General features: G+C 48.6%; 1 protein-coding gene across 1 annotated transcript in view; it reads right to left on the minus strand.

Moving 5' to 3' along the window:
- Nucleotides 1-21,603, minus strand: part of col7a1 (collagen, type VII, alpha 1) — a 408,534-nt gene that overhangs the window by 121,929 nt on the left and 265,002 nt on the right. Inside the window, exons 73-81 of the mRNA XM_038812016.1 lie at nt 17,036-17,071; nt 15,920-15,955; nt 13,797-13,844; nt 11,041-11,076; nt 8,720-8,830; nt 6,461-6,670; nt 5,045-5,080; nt 4,346-4,390; nt 1,703-1,771 (exon numbers count right to left, since the gene is read on the minus strand). Of these exons, the coding sequence (XP_038667944.1) occupies nt 1,703-1,771; nt 4,346-4,390; nt 5,045-5,080; nt 6,461-6,670; nt 8,720-8,830; nt 11,041-11,076; nt 13,797-13,844; nt 15,920-15,955; nt 17,036-17,071 (627 nt within the window). The remainder of the gene's footprint in view (nt 1-1,702; nt 1,772-4,345; nt 4,391-5,044; nt 5,081-6,460; nt 6,671-8,719; nt 8,831-11,040; nt 11,077-13,796; nt 13,845-15,919; nt 15,956-17,035; nt 17,072-21,603) is intronic.

Genomic DNA, 21,603 nt, shown 5'->3' on the forward strand with positions numbered 1-21,603 from the left:
AGGCAGCGATGCACCAGACGTTGCTCTGGCCGCCACCCTCACCCAGGCAGGCAGGCCCGTGGCATTCTTTTCATGCACCCTCCATGCCTCCGAAATTCAGCACTCCTCCGTCGAAAAGGAGGCCCAAGCCATCGTAGAAGCTGTGCGGCATTGGAGGCATTACCTGGCCAGCGGGAGATTCCCTCTCCTCACTGACCAATGGTCGGTTGCCTTCATGTTCAAAAACACACAACGGGGCAAGATCAACAATGATAAAATCTTGAGGTGGAGGATAGAGTTCTCCACCTACAATTACGAGATTTTGTATCGCCCCGGTAAGCTCACCGAGCTCCCCGATGCCCTATCCCGAGGTACATGTGCCAGCGCACAATCAGACCGACTCCGGGCGCTACACGACGGTCTCTGTCAGCCAGGGGTCATCCGGTTCTTTCACTTCATAAAGGCCCGCAATCTGCCCTCCTCCATCGAGGAAGTCAGGGCTGTCACCAGAGGCTGCCAGGTGTGCGCAAAGTGCAAACCGCACTTCTACCGGCCAGACCGAGCGCGCCTGGTGAAGGCCTTCCGCCCCTTTGAACGCCTCAGCGGGTTTTCGAAGGGCCCCTCCCCTCCACCGACCGAAAAACGTACTTCCTGAACCTGGTCGACGAATACTGCAGATTCCCCTTCACCATCCCATGCCCCGATATGACGTCTGCCTCAGTCATCAAAGCCCTTAACACCATCTTCGCCCTGTTCAGTTTCCCCGCCTACATCCACAGCGACCGGGGATCCTCCTTTATGAGCGATGCGCTGCGCCAGTACCTGTTCAATAGGGGCATTGCCTCGAGCAGAACGACCAGCTACACTTCCGGGGAAGTGGGGAGGTGGAGCAGGAGAACAGAATAGTCTGGAAGGCCGTTAAAACTGGCCCTACGGTCCAAACATCTCCCAGTCTCCCGCTGGAAGGAGGTCCTCCCCGACGCCCTTCACTCCATCCGATCGCTACTTTGCACAGTGACTAATCCCCCCCTCCCCCCCCCCACCATGAACGTCACCATGCCTTCCCCAGGAAGTCCACCTCCGGGGTTTCACTCCCAACATGGCTGGCAGCTCCAGGACCCGTCCTCCTCCGCAAGCATGTGCGGCTCCACAAGGTGGACCCATTGATCGAGAGGGTACAGCTACTCCATGCAAACCCGCAGTACGCCTACGTGGCGTACCCCGATGGCTGCCAAGACACAGTCTCCCTCAGGGACCTGGCACCAGCTGGGTCCCCACCAACCCCCCTGCGGCGCCACCCTTCCTCCCCCCAGTGCACCCCACCACAGCCCCCGCTCCAGGATCATCCGTCCTCCCCTTGGTCCCGCCCGGGGATGAAGATGAGGTCTACACGCTCCCGCAGTCACCGGCGACCGAGCCGACGCCTGCATCGCCACCGGGACTGTGGCACTCACAACTGAGGATCAAGGCACCCGATCGGCTGAATTTGTGAACTTTCCCCAGAATGTTAACCTTAAATGCATGTAAATAGTTTTTCCACCACCCCCACTGGACACTTTTTTAACAGGGGGTGAATGTGGTAGTCACCACTGTTGCATATATCACATATGACATATCACATATATATATCATATATCACATACATACAACTTAACACATCCAATACGTTAACCATGATCCCGAAGTATTCCCAACCATGCATCTTGTTTTGTCCGACACTGACCTTTACTCCCGATAGACCTGGAAGTCCTCTTTCCCCAGGAGCACCAACAACTATATCCGGTTTACCGGCCTGAAATAATGGTGAGAGAAATATAATAAGGTGACTGTGACAGAAGCTTTCAGATTTTGTTATTGAAAACAATGTTCTACTTGTAATAAAAAAGACATAATAGAAACACATATTAATGGTGTGTAACTCCACTGAGAATCACCAACACATTGATGTCTCCCACATATTGAACACTTTCGATCTTCAATGGCTGAATTTTCTTTGCCCCGAGTGGGGGTGGGAAAGAGTGTTGAAACCAGGAAAACAGTGGGTCTCCCTGTGTATTCCTGCACTGGGGAACTTTCCTAGGGCAGGATAGGAAAGCTATGGAGGTAGGCAGCGAATTTACATCATTGAGTCCCCAAATGCGAGTGATTTCACTGGCTTGGTAAATACGTCTATCTACCAGCACGACCAACTCCCAACTCCCAGACCACAGGGTCGCTACTCCTGGTACCATGTCATTTTCTGTAGACTGACCAAAGCGAATGATGAACTACAGAACAAGTAAGTTAAATAATTTATTGTAGAACAACTGCCTGGTAAGATAACTAGGGGTAGCGCAGTGGTTAGCACAGTTGCTTCACACCCCAGGGTCCCAGGTTCGATTCCCGGCTTGGGTCGCTCCTGTGCTAAGTCTGCATGTTCTCCCAGTGTCTGCGTGCGTTTCCTCCGGGTGCTCCGGTTTCCTCCCACGGTCCAAAGATGTGCAGGTTAGGTGGATTGGCCATGGTAAATTGCCCACAGTGTCTAAAAAAGGTTAGCTGGGTTTACTGGGTTGCAGGGATAGGGTGGAGTCATGGGGTTAAGTATGGTACTCTTTCCAAGAGACGGTATAGACTTGATGGGCCGAATGGCCTCCTTCTGCTCTATAAATTCTATGAACTAGGATAAATAAAATAATAAACTAACACTAAACAGCTATTGTGAAACTACTGCAAATACGACCAACTCAGAACTCCCAGACCACAGGGTCACGTGATGGGCTTACAATGCCACCTAGTGGTCGGAGGTCGTGTATGACATTGTGGGCAAACTTGCCGTATGCATATCATCACACCCACCACTTGTGGAGGCAGTCAACTTAATGGAAGCGCTCTCGGTGGCATAGTGGCTAGCACAGCTGCCTCACAGTCATCAGGGGCCCGAGTTCAATTCCGGCTTTGGGTGACTGTCTGTGTGGAATGTTGTGTTATCCTGCTTCAGATAGCACAGGCTGCTACTTGATGCAGTCTTAACTAAAGGATGCTCCAGACTCTGAAATGAGTTCAGCGTGTTTATTGAACTATTAACACAGTTCTCAAATGAGTTCGACTCTCTGCTAATCTAACTGCAGTAACTCAGTCTAACTGTACCAGCTTGCTCTAAGCCACGTGCTGGGGTGTGATGCTGCTGATCAACCCTGTCTGACTCTCTAGATGTCTGTCTGTGGAAAGAGGCAGGGTGTGAGTGCCCCATCCCTTTTATAGTGTTTATGTCATGCCCCCTTGTGGTGATGCCACCTTTCAGTGTCCTGACTGCCCATTGGTTGTGTCCTATTCTGAATGTTCATTGGTTGTATGTTTGCATATCATGACATGGAGGTTGCACGTTCTCCCCGTGGCTCGGTGGATTTCGTCCGGATGCTCCGGTTTCCTCCCACAGTCCAAAGATGTGCAGGTTAGGTGACTGGCCATGCTAAATAGCCGCTTAGTGGCCAAAAGGTTAGGTGGTGTTACGGGGATGGGGCGTGGGAATGGGTAAGGTGCTATTTCGGTGGGCCGATGTAGACCCGATAGACCGATTGGCCTCTGTCTGCACTGTAGGGATTCTATGATCCCTGCACCAATTCAGGAGGCCATCATAGACCCAGGGGCCTCAAGCAGGAAAGCACATACCATGCTGACCTCTGCCATTGCTGAGGCACGCGAGGTGCCTGCCCTGTGATTGGACTAGAATAAGGGACTGGTTTAGCACAGTGGGCTAAATCGCTGGTTTTTAAAGCAGACCAAGGCAGACCAGCAGCGCGGGTTCAATTCCCATACCAGCCTCCCCGAACAGTCGCCAGAATGTGGTGACTAGGGGCTTTTCACAGTAACTTCATTTGAAGCCTACTTGTGACAATAAACGATTTTCATTTCATTTCATTTTTCATGAGGCGCCCATCCACTGTCCTTGATAGAGCAGTGAGCTCAGACTGGGAGAGATCGTGGGTTTGGAGGGAGCTGCCCAAGGAGCCTTGGTGAGTTCCGGAACAAGTAGTTAAAAAATTTAAGATGGAGTTGAGGAGAGCTTTGCATCTCTGAGAAGGTTGTTGGTCTTTGGAATTCTCTCCCCCAGAGAGCAGTGAATGTATTCAAGGCTGAGATAGGCGGATCTTTGATTGCTGAGAGAGTCAAGAATTACAGGGGGAAGGCAGGAAAGTGAAGTTAAGGCCACCATCAGATCAACCCGGATCGAATCGAATATTGACGTAGGAACGGGGAGCCGAAAGAGCTTCTCCTGCTCCACTAATTCTTGGGTTCTGATGAATTGACACTCCAGGTGAGCAATTCTCCTGGTACTAGCACAAAATACATTGGATGTTTAATTTTGTTCAGAAGTTCTGATAATTACCGCAATTCCTGGAAGACCTCTTATACCTTGTGGACCATCTCGCCCCTGAAACCAGAATACAAACCATCATTAGTGAATTGGAAACAGATACTGGAGCGAGCCTCATCCAGAACTGGGGATCAAAAATATGCAACGAATAAATCCAATGAGGAACTAACTCTTTTCAAAAGAAAGCGTCGAGAAGGCGGAACTTGCTGCTACTGAGAGTAGCTGAGGGGAATGACGTAACTGCATCATTTAGGTCAGTAAATGAGGGAGAAACGAACGGAAGAATGTGCTGATCATTTAATAAGATATTGGATTTTGAAATGTCATCACCTCATCCCTTCTCATGCATTACCCTCAGTGTCTTCCCCAAACCCCCTCTGTCTTGCTAATATTACTCTCCAACATTTAATGCCACCTCGAGGTGCTGAATGGTCTATTCCTGCTCCTATTCATGTCTTTAAGTTACGCACCCTTGGGTAACCTGTTAGTCACCTTTCTTAACTCTTCACTCAGTTCCTGCTTGCTGTCTATTCTTTGAGAATTGGAGCCCATATCTTTGGCTGTGGGCCTTCCACCCCAGCTTGACGTCCGATCTCTCTGTAAAGCACCTCAGGATCTTTTGATGCTAAACGTACAAATTGTTGTAAGTAGTCACCCAGTGCAAAGCACTGAAAACGCTCTGTACCATAAGGATAGATGTTTAATACTTACAGGGTCTCCTCGGTCACCCATTGTTCCTTTGTCGCCCTGAAAGAAGGAAACATAATCGACAGTCGCAAAGAGTAGTGGAAAATAGAAATAAAATAGAGACATGACATCACGTGACCAAATCGCTCTCCGAGGCCATCCCACCTGTCTGTCTCTGCAGGACAGAAATAAAACATGCTAAAAACTTCAACGGGGTTATTGTATAAACAAATGCAAAGATTCTGCACTAAAGGAGATCTTACTAAAACACAAGTTGAAGGTTTTAAGGAACAGCATTGCGGGCAAACTTGCCCACTCCTTGACTGTAGACGCTTATCAAAGGTTGGTGCAACCGTGTAGGCGGACACACGGAAAAATAACAATGGAAAGGAATTAGCAATCCCGATCCAAGAGAAACTCAAGGTTGGAGAAAGTTAATGCAGATTCTGCAGTTTCGAGGAACAGCAGGGAGAGATTCACCAACGCAAGGAGAAGCCAGTGGTTAACAGGGAGCACTTACTCGCAAAGAGAGTTACTGATAGCTGGAATGAATTGCCAAGATGGCCAGACGAGGTAATGCACTGGGATTCAAATGCTCTGATAGAAACATAATGGACTCAATATTCTGCTGGGAGAGCTTGAATGGGCTGAATGGCCTTTTGTCCTCTGAAACTTTCCTGCCTTCTTGGAATTACCTGTCAATCAAACGTTGGTCAGTTTTATTGGCCTGGATTTTGGTACCGAAAATGAAGGTAGATTCAATGAAAATAAAAATATGGGGAGCCCAAATAGAGTAAACAGGGAGAGCTGGCGGAGGTGGTGGCCTTGTTACTGGATGAGTCATCCAAGGTACTGCTCTGGGGACCTGGCTTCGATGGCGGGATTTTTAATTCCATAAAAACATGCGGTATTAAAAATCTAATGATGACCATGGAACCGTGGTTGACTGCTGTAAAAATCCAGCTGGTTCACTAATGTCCTGGAGCGAAGGAAATCTGCCGTCCTGACCTGGTCTGGACTACATGTGGCTCCAGATCCTCTGAACTGAGCCCCCCCCCCCTCTCCCCACCGCCCCTCCGCCCACTGAAATGGCCGAGCAAGCCACTCTGTACAAGGCCAATGAGGGATGGGCAACAAATGCTGACCTTTCAGCGATGCCCACATCCCGTGAAATTAGAAAAACAAAACCTTATCGGAGGGGTCAAAAACCAGAAAGGCACCGATTTGGTGGCGGAATTGAGGAATCATTGTTTCTCCCACCAGAGGGCAACACATTCCCTGAAAGGGCAGAAAAGGAGGGGGCACAGGGAAAGGAAATAAATGACTAAAGAGGCTGAAGGAAAGAGAGACAAGCGGGGCAAGCGAAGTGGAAGAAGGTTGCGGGGAAGGGAGAGGAGGAGAGGGGAGAGAGAGAGTGTGACATGCTGGCTTTTTACTGACCTTTTCTCCAGGTCGCGCGGTTTCTCCTTTATCTCCAGCCCGGCCTGGTAGTCCTGGGATGCCTGGTTTTCCTGGTTCACCTGGTTTACCCGGAGGGCCCTCTGGACCCCGTTCAGAAACGGCAAGGCCCGGTGGACCCTGGGGCCCTGGAAAACCTTGGCTTCCTTGCTCCCCTTTAAATCCTCTTTCGCCGGGTACTCCTTGGGTTCCCTGCAAAATGGCACACAAGACAGAAATAGAAACACGTCCCGAGAAAACCTGTGATCTGTCCAGGACAGGTCAATCGATATGTATCATCTCACATCCACAGGTCACATAGAAACACATCTGGCTTACAAGAAAAATATTAGCTTTAATATTATTTCGCATAAAAGGGAGGGGGTGTTTTGTTCCAAGTCTTTACTTTTGAAATGAAAAATGTGAGTGTTCCTATATCTCTAGATCAATAAGGGGATCAGGGATTATGGGGAGAAGGCAGGAGAATGGGGATGAGAAAATATCAGCCATGATTGAGTGGCGGAGCAGACTCGATGAGCCGAGTGGCCTAATTCTGCTCCTATGTCTTATGGTCTTATCAATAATTCCTCCGTTATTATTGGGCCACACTTGGAGTATAGTGATCAATTCTGGTCGCCACAATACCAGAAGGACGTGGAGGCTTTAGAGAGGGTGCAGAAGAGATTTACCAGGATGTTGCCTGGTATGGAGGGCATTAGCTATGAGGAGAGGTTGAATAAACTTGGTTTGTTCTCACTGGAACGACGGAGGTTGAGGGGCGACCTGATAGAGATCTGCAAAATTATGAGGGGCATAGACAGAGTAGATAGTCAGAGGCTTTTTCCCAGGGTAGAGGGGTCAATTACTAGGGGGCATAGGTTTAAGGTGTGAGGAGCAAGGTTTAGAGGAGATGTACGAGGCAAGTTTTTTACACAGAGGGTAGTGGGTGCCTGGAACTCGCTGCCGGAGGAGGTGGTGGAAGCAGGGACGATAGTGACGTTTAAGGGGCATCTTGACAAATACATGAATAGGATGGGAATAGGGGAAATGGACCCTGGAAGTGTAGACGATTTTAGTTTAGACGGGCAGCATGGTCGGTACAGGCTTGGAGGGCCGAAGGGCCTGTTCCTGTGCTGTACTTTTCTTTGTTCTTTATTGTTCTTTATTATAGAGTTATTGGGCGGGATTCCCCGTTGCCCGACGCCAATTTCGTAATCGGCGATCGGCGGAGAATCCCTGTTTAGAATCGAATCGAGGGCGTACACCGCACCCGTTGGGGCGGCCTCAGGACGTTACCTGAAGGCCCTTCCCCGATGTCCGCCCCCGATGGGCCGAGCTCCCGACGGCGCAGGACAAGTGTGCTCTCAGTTTTCGCGAACCCGGTGTGGCGGCCGTGGGCTGTGTCCAGCGCTAACACAGTCGGGGTGGGGGGCGGGGAGCCATGCTGCTGGCCCGAGGGGCTTCGGCGAAGACTGGGGGGACTGGTGGAGGGTGGCCGGGGGTTGTCTAGGGGGGCACTATCTGGCAGGTTGCGTTCACGCGTGACCGCTGCAGGTCATCAGCGTGCGCATGCGCGGCCACGGATCCGTCAAATCTCCAGCCGTTTATATCGGGAAGGCCGTGCGTTTTACTTGCCGCGGCTGCTAGCCCCTCTCCGGTCGGGAGCTGGGCCCTCCCCGATTTTCTCGTCATAAAACCAGTTCCTTCAGACTTCGCCTCAAAAATCGGAGAACCCATCCCATTAACTTTCAAAAGGGCACGACCATCAGAGGAACGATTTTGACAACAAAAGAAAGTTCCGTCTTTATTTGCGAACAAATGCATTTAGATTTCATTAATATGAATGATGACAAAGACATGGGCTGTAATTTGCCAGCCTGGCTCGCGGCTGGGGTTTCCAGCGCAGTTGAAAGTGAATGCAGTTCTGGCTGGGCGCCAGATTTTCCCTTCTGGCTCGCAACGGCTCCCGCACGGACTGGACCGGAGATTCTCACCCACAGGGTGCCAAAAAACACACCGCGTTTGGTGGGGGGATGGCGGCGGGGGGGTGGGGGGAGTCCGACCCATAAACTCTAATGCTAAATACACAGCTCTGCGGTGTAAGTCAATGTACTGACTATTATCAGCATGGATATTCTCCTCTGAAGCTCGCAACCATGCACCTTACAGGTGGAACGACCTCTACACCAGGGTTCAGGCACTGGATTCATTTGGGCCTCTGCATCACCCATGCGCACTAAAAATTGTGAAATCTAATGTTACCTGGGTCCCCTGTTGGCCTCTTTCACCCTGATCTCCTTTCACCCCCTTCTCTGAAGCTGAGGGGACTTGGAGACGATCATGGTTCTTCACCATCTCCTGCAGGATCGAAATCTGAAGAGTTTTAAACGAGAAAACAGAAATGATTGATGCGTCCATCGTTGTTTGTCTTCGTCACCCTCGACACAGAGAGCAGAACGTCATTTACTCAGCGCATTGATTGCCCAGAAAAATATTCAAACGGGACCAAACTGGAGGTATAAGAATAACATTATCATTTTGGTTATTTGTATTATTGCCATCTTCATTTGTGTCCTCTGCTGCGAGTGTAAGACCTGGGGACTTTTGCCTATCTGCTAATCCCCATTACACATCACTGGTCTCTTTTCCAAAGTCTGTATTATATTAAATATCAAGATTTCACAATGTCAGGTTCATCTCTTCATAACTAAAATCCATTTGCAGGACCAGTTGTCCAAGGAAGTGACACAAGTGCTAAGACGTTAACACCAAGTGTGGCCAACTCCACTCAAAATAAGTCTAATAATTATGTAAAATATCACCTAATCCAAGTGAAAGATGGAAACATTTCCACAGGACACACCTTATTTGGAAGTCTTTAAAAACAGATTTGGGTGAGAACTGTGGGAAAAGCAGGAATAGTGTTGGGAGGTGGGGGGAGGCAGATTGAGGATCAGTGAAGCATTACTCGCAATTCCAAGGTTTGATCAGCAGTAGATTTAAATGTTCTTTCAAGGTATGGTCGGCATCAGCAAATGGGAGGTATTATTGAATCATCTAATGTGGATTTTTAATGAAGCTGGGACAAATAACCGTCACCTTCTCCAGACTTCTTACGGCATTTCTATCTACGAGGGGCGGAATTCTCCCCCCCCCCCACTCCGGGTGGGAGAATCGGCGGGGCGCCAAACGAGTCCCGCCACGCCGCCCTGGCACCCGCACGCGGTTCTCCCACCCCCCACCCAAACCGACGCGGCGAGATTCATGGCTGGCCGCTGGGAGAATCTATGCTCGCCGTTTGTAATAGGCGAGCGGCGATTCTCCGGCCCGGATGGGCCGAGCGGCCTGCCCAACATGACAGGTTCCCGCTGGCGCCATCCACACCTGGTCGGTGCCGGCGGGAACAGCGCGGGAACGCTGGGGGGTGGCCTGTGGGAGGGGGAGGGGGGTTCTTGCACCGGGGGGGGGGGGGGCCCTCAAAAGGGGTCTGGCCCGCGATCGGTGCCCACCGATCGGCGGGCCGACGTCTCTGAAGGAGGACCTCCATTCCTCCGCCGCCCCGCAGGATCCATCCGACATCTTCTTGCGGGGCGGCCGCGGGGAGGATGGCAACTGCGCATGCGCGGGTGACAACATTTACGTGGCGCCGGCCGCGTAATTTACGCGGCGCCGCTTTTGCAAGGCCCAGCGCGCGTAAATGACACGGCACCGCTCCTAGCCCCCCGGGGGTGGGAGAATAGGGGGCTGGGAGTGGCCTCCGATACTGGAGTGAAACACTCCGGTTTTCACTCCGGTGTCGGGACTTAGTCTCCCGATGGGAGAATTGCGCCCCTGGTCTATTGCCGTAAGCGTGTTGCCTCCCATAGCAACGCATATGCGCCAGTCCATCAACAATAACTTTTGAATGGGCGGCACGGTGGCACAGCAGATTAGCACTGCTGCCTCACAGCGCCATGGATACTGGTTCGATTCCAGTCTTGGGTGACTGTGTGGAATTTGCACGTTCTCCCCGCGTCTGGGTGGGTTTCCTCCGAGTGCTCTGGTTTCCTCCCTCAGTCAAAGAAGTGCAGGTTAGGTGAATTGGCCATGATCAATTAATTGCCCCTTAGTGTCCAAAGATATGCGGGTTAGGTGGATTGGCCATGATCAATACGCGGGGTTACTCGATGGGCCGAATGGCCTCTTTCTGCTCTGTAGGGATTCTATGGATGGCTGCGAGATGCATAAAAAATAATCTCCCGTTCACCAGTCCCTCCCCTCCCTTCACAGGTGTATGTAAAACATTGAAACATAAACCACTCAAAACATTTTAACCCCATGACAATTTATGGGCTCTATTAATCTGAAAGAGGGAGAACCACTTCAGAGAAAAATAAATGCATGACAAAAAACTGTACGATAAAATGCATTGAAGAGGGCAGCCTTGAAGGAAAAGGGAGGGAACGTGGAAAATGAAGCAATGGAAGATGAGAAAAATCACTGAAGCAAGATATGAGGAAAAAGAAGTTGGCACAAGTGATTGATAAACATGGCGGAGGAGTTTCTCCTTCATTAAATCATAAGGTTGGTTTGCTTCAGTTTACCTTAAGACCGAGTGTTGTTAGAGCGTCTTCAACATTCTGCAAACAGAAATTAATTGAATTAATGTTCCTTAAAGCAGTAATGGTGACAGCTTGATTGTGGGTGTACATGAGAATGGTGACTACAGCAAGAGGTTCAGGAGACAAGAGACGGGATGTCGACCCCTTACTAACTGATTCTCCGTGACTGATTCTCTCGAGTAATTCACCGCCCTTGGCCATTTTTGTGAAATAGAATTATCTGAGAGCGATGCATGAGCCACTCAGTACCTGAGGAGGATAATCTTGGGTATTTATTGAGAGAATACATGTCCATCTGTAATTGGGATTCTGTGAACGATTCGACTAACAATCTTTGATGGGAAAATGATTCTAAAAATTTTCAGCATAGAAACAGACCATTTGGCCCAAGAGATCTTTACCGGTATAAATGCTCCAACACAACGCCAGGTAAACTGTGCCACCATGGAGCTGGCGTGCTAATCCACCCACCCCCGGGCACTGTGGGCGGGATTTTCCAGGCATTCCCGCGAGCAGTATCTTCCGGTCCCGCCGATGAAGAGAGTGAGAACAACTGTAGACAACGCCATTGACATCGGCGGGGCAGCACTATCCCACTGCAAGCCCTTGGCGGGCGGTCTGTGCTGCCACAAATCGTGCTGCGGGAGGCTGGGGGGTGTGTGCAGAGTTCCAGAGTCTAAGGGCTGCCTTCAGCTGCGAACCAGAACACTTTCACGCTGTCACTCGGAGGCGCGATTCCACCTGTGCAAATGGACCGGCACGCTGTCCAGGTGACTCCCGTCCCAGCTCCCCCGGCCGTGCGATTCGCTGGGGGTCAGGAATCGCACTGACAGGCTGACAAGCTGGGGCAGCTTTTGAGCGCCCCACTCACCCCAGACTCGCGTTCTAGCCGAGAGGAGAGTTGCTAACCGGCCTGCTGCACGATTCCCTGGATGAGGGCATCCGCAGGATGGTGGACGCCGTTGAGGAGAGGAAGGGACACCCTCTGCCTCAGGGTGGGGGCGGAGGCACCAGCCAGCTGTCATGAATAAAGCCTGGGATGAGGTGGCAGATGCTGGCAGCCACACCAAGAGGACCAGCATGCAATACAGGAAGAAGATGAACGACCTCCTTCGAGGAGCTCGGGTGAGTAATCAATTGCTTCACAGTTCCAGGGTCCCAGGTTCGATTCCGGCTTGGGTCACTGTCTGTGCGGAGTCTGCACATCCTCCCCGTGTGTGCGTGGGTTTCCTCCGGGTGCTCCGGTTTCCTCCCACAGTCTAAAGATGTGCAGGTTAGGTGGATTGGCCATGACAAATTGCCCTTAGTGTCCAAAATTGCCCTTAGTGTTGGGTGGGGTTACTGGGTTATGGGGATAGGGTGGAGGTGTTGACCTTGGGTAGGGTGCTCTTTCCAAGAGCCGGTGCAGACTCGATGGGCCGAATGGCCTCCTTCTGCACTGTAAATTCTATGATTAATCTATGTCCCTCAGAAACTGCCACCCCACCAGGAACCCCCAGTACATTCCCTATTCTCTTTGGCCAGGCACCTTGCCCACATATGCCACCAGCTAGAAACCCCCCCACCCCCTCCCCGGCATCTCACTATATCCTTTCTATGTTCCCAAGGATAAAGTGGACCCTAATCGAAGGGAGCATCAGAAGGTGGGCAGGGGCATGTTCGACATAGGGGTCCACACCCACTTTGAAGAAAGGGCCATGGAACCTGCGGGGAGGCCGAGGGGCGAGGTGTGGATGACTTGGAGTTTGGCACAGGCTGAAGAAGTGAGATTCTAATGCAACTTCATCCAGATGTCCCTATCTCAAGTGTCTTTCATCTCCCAAAGCCATGTCCTTCCCAACAGCTGACCCCTTGTCATTTGTCTTCCAGGGTCACCCATCAGACGAGGTTGGGCCATCTGGGGTAGCAGCCCCTCCAAATCCAGACCCTCAGAACGCCCCCGAGCAGACCTTCGAGGAAGACACCGGTGACTCGGCATTGCTGCCACCTACACCATAACCATCGCTGAGACTGCCACCTGGGTGGGTAATGTTAGTGATCAGGCTCCTGGGTCACAACCTGGTGAGCACCTCACACACATGATGCAGCACATCAGGTCGAGGCAGGGACTCCCAAGGGAGCGGCCAGCTGGAGGGCTACCCGATCCCCAAAAAACTTCGCTCCGCTGGAAAAGATGGTCCCATCGCAGGTGCAAATGCGCACCCTGTGATACCAATGGTGTGTGGATCACCTGCAGGGCCTGGAGGAAGCGTCTGATCCTTAAGAGTGGGGATTGTCTCACTAAGGCTGATATTCTGAGAGTGACTGTGTGCAGGGAGGGTTCTAGCAGCCACTGCTACATGTATCCTTTGTATGGGGTTAGCTTCCCTGCCCCTGAAACTCTGGATTTGAGTCCCACCTAAGACTTGATAGTCAAGGAAAGTGCGTTCATAACGCGGCCAAACCATTGAGTATGAACTTGTAAATCCTTCCAACATATGGCAATGGCAGGCAGAAAGAGCTGGAGAGATCCCTGGTCAGTCACGTGATGGAAACAACATTTGGGCCTCTGCCATCACCATTCACAGCTCCAGACAATAACATACATATTAAAAACTGCGTGTTGCCACAGCTACACGGACTCTCTGACTGAACTGTAACGCACCACCACTGCGGCTGTTAGCCGGTTTCCCATCTTTTGCCTGTGACATTAACCTAAGGTTGGGGGAAAAAACCTCAAAAAAACGTTTTGTACTTACAGCCGATGTCCCTGGTTTTCCTGGCTGACCATTAAAACCATCTTCACCCTGTCACAAATAAAACAACGGGGACATTCTTGATAATGTCTGACCAAGATCAAAAAAAAAATCACAAAACTATTCTAGCCACGAAAGGATTTTCAGCACGAGTACCTTTGTGGTGTATTTACTGTTGCATTGTAGGAAACCCAGCAGTTAAGTTGTGGACAGCAAGCTCTGACAAACAGCAACATGATGATCTATTCTTACGTAAATCTATTTGAATTTTGATGTGGAGATGCCGGCGTTGGACTGGGGTGAGCACAGTAGGAAGTCTTACAACACCAGGTTAAAGTCCAACAGGTTTGTTTCGAATCACTAGCTTTCGGAGCACTGCTCCTTCCTCACGTAAATGAAGAGGACCTTCATTAGAGGACCTCTTCATTCACCTGAGGAAGGAGCAGTGCTCCGAAAGCTAGTTTTTGAAACAAACCTGTTGGACTTTAACCTGGTGTTGCAAGACTTCTTACTATTTCAATTTTGAAATACTTTTCTGCTATTTTTATGAGAGATAAATATTGGCCAGGACACCGGGGACAACTCCCAGCTCGTCTGTGAATTAATGCCCATGGGATCTTTCACATCCACTGGAGAGGACCGATAGGGCCTTAGTTTAACACTTCACGCAGTACTGCAGTGTGGTGTGTCAGGAAATAGAGACAGCTTTAAGTAACCTTTTTGTACTTTTGGATACTAAAAACAAGGTATGGCTTTACGTGAGTTTAATTTTGTGTGTCTGTAGTTGTGTGTAAGAAAGGGTTTAAACTTTAGGCAGATTCATGTTAAACAAAGGTGCCTGCATGTCTGTGAGATTTGGTTTCATTTCGAACTGTGCCTGCATTGTGATTAGAGCGTTTATGACATTGCTTAGCAACCTGGGGCCCACACTGAAGAGTAAGAATTTGTGTCTCACTGGGAGCAGGCACCTAGCAAGAAAGCAGCTCCCATAGAAACTGTCAGCTGAGAGGCAGGAAAATGGAATAAGGCGCAGAAAGCAAGACCCTGAAGCTGAAGAACAGATAGTTTTAGAAACCAGGGAATGTAAAGAGAAGTCCCAAGAAGACTGAAGTCAAAGGGACAAAGGAACTGGAAATTGAGCATGGTACTGTTCACTGAAGTGGAGATAGAGGCTCCCAGTTAAAGGCAGAACTGAACGACGCAGACCTGGAGAAGTTGGCTAATGAGAGGCCAGACGTCTGAAGCAAGTCTAAGGTTGGTGATACCCAACTACAATCTGTGAAGCAGTGGTGTGCTATTGGCGTGGCTGGGTACCTGAGAGATTGTGTGGAAGCTTGAGTGCACGTGGCAATTGAAGGGAGAGGAATACTGAAAGGAGAGATTGAAACCCTGGAAGCAGATCCATGGTGAAGGCATCTGAGTGAAAGTGTTGTGTGGGAGACGATTCTAGGGCATGTCTTTTCGAGAGTGGAATTTGGAAACACTTGTGTGGAAGCCAAGGTTCCAGTGTGACCAGCTGATTCAGTGATATAAACCTATGGGGGAATTTAATCAGAAATCCACAGGTGTATTTGGTGGCACCTGCCACTTGGTTTCAGTGTGGGGTGTGTCTGACCACAGTTGGCCTATTGGTCGACAGGGACTGTGCACTTACCCAGAAGATTAGAATTTAAAATATTTTGTAACTTGCGTTATCCTTAAAAATCTGTCCACATCGATGAAGATAGAATTGGGGTGAAGGAGTATTGGATGATGTGTATTAATCATTTCTTGTTGAATAAATGTTTTATTCTTTTGTCAGAAGTTAATTGGCACCCCTGTGACCCTATTCATTTAGTTCTCTGAATGGAAAATAAGTTATGATCCGACGAGCCTGGGTTCCATTCTGGGAGCTGACTATCCGGTAGTAACATCAGCTGGGATTGTAACAAGTGTAAATCTGGATTATGCATTCATAATGTCTGGAGTAGGACTTGGCTCATGTACACCAATCTTCAAAGCTTCTGAAATGACGATGACTCCAAACCCAGATTGGAAACCCACCTTCTCACGTTACAGATGTTGATAGACCCAGTCCGTATTTGACACATAAACATGCGCACCTCTCGAAAGATTTCCGTACTTACTTTCTGACCTTTAGAACCCGTGTCTCCTTTCTCTCCCTGCAGGCACAAGACATCTACGTGAGTGACATAATCAAGTGAATTTGACACATGAGATCAGTGTGGTTCAAGGTGGGCCCTTGACCTCATCCTTGACAATAGCCATGCTGCCAAATAAACCAAGCCGCTGTTTATCAGATAGGCTGTCACCCTACCTCTCAGGAGATCCCAAAGAACTTCATAGCCAACAATTGCACATTCAGTAACTATGGGCGCCATCTACTGGCTGTGTTGCAATCGAAATGGCGCAATCTCGCGAGACGTTGCAATCTGAATCGCACTCATTGTGGCCAGGAACATTTTTCTGAAAATCTGCTATTAGAGTGCAACAGCTAGTCTCACTTTAATATGCACTCCCTGGATCAATATCAATACCCAAGACATTGGGATCTATCCCCTGAGCCTCGGTGACCTAGGGCAAGCGCCTTTCACTACTGCTCCCCACAAATGGGGACCAGACTGAAGGGCACTTGTGGGGTCTCCCTGGGGGGTCAGAGGCTCCAGGTACTTTCCCTCTGGACGGGGTGCCCGCTCGACACTGCCAAGGTGGCACTGCCAGCTGGCAGGAGCACTCAGGGTGCCAGGCTGGCAGTGCCAAGGTGCCAGGATGGCATTTTCTACACGGTGGGATCAAGCCCGGGGGTGCCCCTGGCCGTGTGAGGTGGGGTGAAGGGAGTGAGCCTGAGGACCCCCTTATACATTAGTTGGGACTTTGGGAGAGGGGGTCTGGGGGTCGCGTCCCAATCTCTTCCCGCACTGAGGAGTTCCGGCGAGCAGAGCTCCTCAGTGTATGAAATGGGACTAAGTGCGGCCTTGGCGGTGTGTTCCCCACTGAGGCTCTGAATTGCAACCGAGTCCCAACAGATAGCATGATGCTTCTCGGCGCTGCGAGCGTCCGTAAACACCCAGGCAAACGCGCTCGTCACGGGCCTACCTACAGTGATAGGGAATTCTGCCTTCCTTAAAATAACTGACAGAGGAAATGTAAAAAAAAATCTGGTCACGAAGATTGGCAATAGTAATTTCTTGGCTGACATGTCAAATCCTGTCATCTATGAGGATAGAATGTAAATAACTTACACGTTGACCTGTAGCTCCTGGGATTCCTGGAATTCCCTGTGGAAAATAAGCAAATCCGTCAATTTAAATGGAATGATATTCATGTGTCAGCTGCGTTTTGGAGTCCACTCAATGTGACGCAGACCCGGCAATGGTTCAACATCAGCTCCCTGGGAAAGAAGCCGCTGGGTTTTGGGAACGTCACTTCGTCCTTTTGCTCATTAATGTTTTCCTTCAACAAAGATCAGTTTGGCATCTCAGCTGACGCAAGGCACCTCTGACAGTGTGGCACCCCCTCAGTCCTCCCAGCTGACGCATCCCACTTAGATCCTGGGGTGAGGCTCAATCAAATGAACCCCTGAGTTCAGACCGAGGTCACAAACCTCTGCAGATGATGACTCTTTTTACCATCGGGCAGGAGGGTACAAAAGTCTGAGAACACCCACCAACAGGTTCAAAAACAGCTTCTTCCCCGCTGTTACCACACTCCTAAATGACCCATTTATGGACTGAACTGATCTCTCCATGCATCTTCTCTATTGAGTAGTACTACACTCCGTATGCTTCACCCGATGTCTGTGTCTATGTATTTACGTTGTGTATCTGTCCTATATTTTTTCATGTATGGAATCATCTGTCTGGACTGTTCACAGAACAATACTTTTCACTGTACTTCGGTATACATGGCAATAAACCCAAATTCAAATGAATCAAAATCCAAAACACTGGACAGCCATCCCTAGTTGCAACATTTCACCCAAATCTTCCCAGTTATCTGAGAGAAGCAACTTTGTTTTTGTTTAAAAGCAACACAGGGCACCTTGCAGAACACTGCGGTGTTGTAGAACTGTGAGAAGCATAGTGCTTTGTTCCAGATCAATGCAATTCCTGTTCTAGATCAATATGATATTATGCAACTTAACTTTCTGCTGTAGACCAATGTGATTCCTCAGGGTGAAGCTTCCTGATCCATGAAAGATGAGAAGTACCTTGTGTAACAGACTGCGCAAGGTCATCGCCAACATAGCAGGGTAGGTACTGTAATGATATTGGCATGTGAAAATACCTTTAAGAAGTGGGTGTTTAAGAAATGTACCTTTATGAAATGGTTGTTTAACAGAGATGTCAGAGTGTGGGTGGAGCATGGCTGTCTGTCAGCTTTTTACTTTCGTTTTAGGCTGTTTGCTGCAGTGTGTGTTTTAGTTTCGTTTTCAGTGTTGGAGCTGAAGCCAGACAGAGCAGGTGTACTGTTGGTGTCTCTGCCATGAAAAGACTATCTCTTGATCATTTGGCGAATTCAGAATTATAAATGATCTCAGTTGTGAATGTAACCTAATTTGCTTCTGTTAAAAAGTGTTTCTTTTGTCTTCTGAATGTTGTTTAAGAAGTTATTAAGGATTACTTAGTGTTGTATCCTTTGGGGTTTGTATTTGAATTGATGGTTGCTGAGATGTTCACTATATGTTTTAAAAAGGTTAACTTGAGTTCATAGAATAAACATTGTTTTGCTCTGGGATCTACCCCAGAATAATGAAGGAGGCTAGAGAGGAAATTGCTGAGGCCTTGACAGAAATCTTTGGATCCTCACTGTCTTTAGGTGATGTCCCGGAGGACTGGAGAATAGCCAATGTTGTTCCTTTGTTTAAGAAGGGTAGCACGGATAATCCAGGGAACAACAGGCCGGTAAGCCTTACGTCAGTGGTAGGGAAATTACTGGAGAGAATTCTTCGAGACAGGATCTACTCCCATTTGGAGCCGGTGGACGTATTAACCAGAGGCAGCATGGTTTTGTGAAGGGGAGGTTGTGTCTCACTAACTTGATAGAGTTTTTTGAAGAGGTCACAAAGATGATTGATGCAGGTGGGGCAGTGGATGTTGTCTATATGGACTTCAGTAAGGCCTTTGACAAGGTCCCTCATGACAGACTGGTACAAAAGGTGAAGTCACACGGGATCAGGGGTGAGCTGGGAAGATGGATACAGAACTGGCTAGGTCATAGAAGGCAGAGAGTAGCAATGGAAGAGTGCTTTTCTGATTGGAGGGCTGTGACTGGTGATGTTCCGCAGGGATCTGTGCTGGGACCTTTGCTGTTCGTAGTATATATAAATGATGTGGAGGAAATGTAACTGGTCTGATTAGTAAGTTTGCAGACGACACAAAGGTTGGTCGAATTGCGGATAGCGATGAGGACTGTCAGAGGATACAGCAGGATAAAGATCGTTTGGAGACTTGGGAGGAGAGATGGCAGATGGAGTTCAATCCGGACAAATGTAAGGTAATGCATTTTGGAAGGTCTAATGCAGGTAGGGAATATACAGTGAATAGTAGAACCCTCAAGAGTATTGACAGTCAGAGAGATCTAGGTGTACAAGTCCACAGGTCACTGAAAGGGGCAACACAGGTGGAGAAGGTAGTCAAGAAGGCATACGGCATGCTTGCCTTCATTGGCTGGGGCATTGAGTATAAGAATTGGCAAGTCATGTTGCAGCTGTATAGAACCTTAGTTAGGCCACACTTGGAGTATAATGTTCAATTCTGGTCGCCACACTACCAGAACGATGTGGAGGCTTTAGAGAGGGTGCAGAAGAGATTTACCAGGATGTTTCCTGGTATGGAGGGCATTAACTCTGAGGAGAGCTTGAATAAACTTGGTTTAAGGTGCGAGGGGCAAGGTTTAGAGGAGATGTACAGGGCAAGTTTTTTTACACAGAGGGTAGTGGGTGCCTGGAACTTGCTGGCGGAGGAGGTGGTGGAAGCAGGGACGATAGTGACATTTCAGGGGCATCTTGACAAATACATGAATAGGATGGGAATAGAGGGATACGGACCCCAGAAGTGTAGAAGATTTTAGTTTAGACGGGCAGCATGGTCGGCACAGGCTTGGAGGGCCGAAGGGCCTCTTCCTGTGCTGTACTTTTCTTTGTTCTTTGGTAAAAAATACTTTTCCATTTTTGCTGTACCACACCTGAAGAGTGGGCCTTGTGCTCCCCATACCACAATCTATTAAAAGTTGTGGGTCAGGTGAACTCCATGATACACTTTGGGGTTCTCTGAACCCTGGCCCATAACAATATGCAGACATGTAACCAATGGGCCATCAGAGCAGGACATAACTAATGGGTAATCAGGATACCCAGTGATAGCATCACCACAAGAGGGCACCACACGACCACTAAAAAAGGACAAGGCACACAGGCCCTGCCCCTTCCACCGGCAGAAACCTAGAGAGCATGACGTGTGTGGTTAACAGCACCGTCACACCATAGCACGTGGTCTAGAGCAAGCTCATATAGTTAGTAGAGTATACTGTGTTACTGGAGTCAGATTAGTAGAGTGTAGAACTCATTTAGGAGCTTTGTTAATCGCTCAATAAATATGTTCAACTTACCTCAAGGTCTGGAGTATCCTTCAGCAGCGCCTACACCAAGTAGCGGCTTATGTTACTCAAAGTAACATAACGCAGGGCAAAATTCCCGCAAATAACACCCAAAATTTCTCTTGTTTAGAGAAGCGTTTTTCTCCCCTCGAGGTTCCACTCAAACTAATTTGACTGTTGCTAACCCAAAAGTCTGACACACACCATTACAACAGGTAAATGTTTCAAAATGTCACTTAAAAAGAATTGCTTCAATTTCTTTTATTTAAGAATGGTAACCTGGTGCAGTTTGATTAGTACAGCCGAAAAGGGGTTTATCACAAAAGAAATAAGCATTTAAAATCACTGTTTATCTAGCTCCTCTGAGTAACTCCAATTTTCAATGACTGACAATTATATTAAAATATTAAAAATATTATATTAGGGTGTGAAGTGAGGTTCAATGTTACCCGGAACTGCAGCTTGCATTATAGCGTGAGACTGCAATTTATTGAAAAGTTTGACTGCATTATGAATAGAAAATGGTTGTAAGATTAATCAAGTTGTTCTCAAGAGGAAGAAACATCTTGAACAGTTAAAGGATTGAGTAAGTTGTCTTTTAAGACAGGTTTTGTTATGTTATTAGTTATATTAGAAACTGCTAAAGGAACTGGATTACTGATAGTTAAAGACTTGGGTACACGGAACTCTGTACTTACATATTCTACAATCACTGGATCCTGCATTAAACCAATAACAGATCATTTTATTGACAACTGTTGAGGTTTTAACCATTATGAAATCCACTCTCCTGTTCTCAAACACAACCCATTGGAATGGTTATAAATTTCTTCACACCTTTTCTTTCAAACGATTCTGCTTACAAATTCTTCGGAATCACAGAATCATCCCCTCCCCTCTCTTCTCTACGTAACCCTGTACATTCTTCCTCTTCAAATAATAATCCAATTCCCTCTTGAACGGCTCTGGTGAATCTGCTTCTACCACATTCTCGGGAAGTGAATTCCAGATCCTAACCGTTTGATGCGTAAAGAAGTTTCTCCTTGAGTCTCCATTGCTCCTTTTGCCAATCTCCTTAAATCTCTGTCCTCTCATTCTCGATCCTTCCCCAAATGGGAACAGTCTCTCCCTATTTGCACTGTCCAGGCCCTTCAGAAATACCTCGATAAATCTCCTCTCAACCTTCTCTTCTCTGAGGGTCAGTCCCAGTGTG

Source organism: Scyliorhinus canicula, chromosome 11 (genome assembly GCF_902713615.1).
Source record: "Scyliorhinus canicula chromosome 11, sScyCan1.1, whole genome shotgun sequence".
Classification (NCBI taxonomy): Eukaryota; Metazoa; Chordata; class Chondrichthyes; order Carcharhiniformes; family Scyliorhinidae; genus Scyliorhinus; species Scyliorhinus canicula.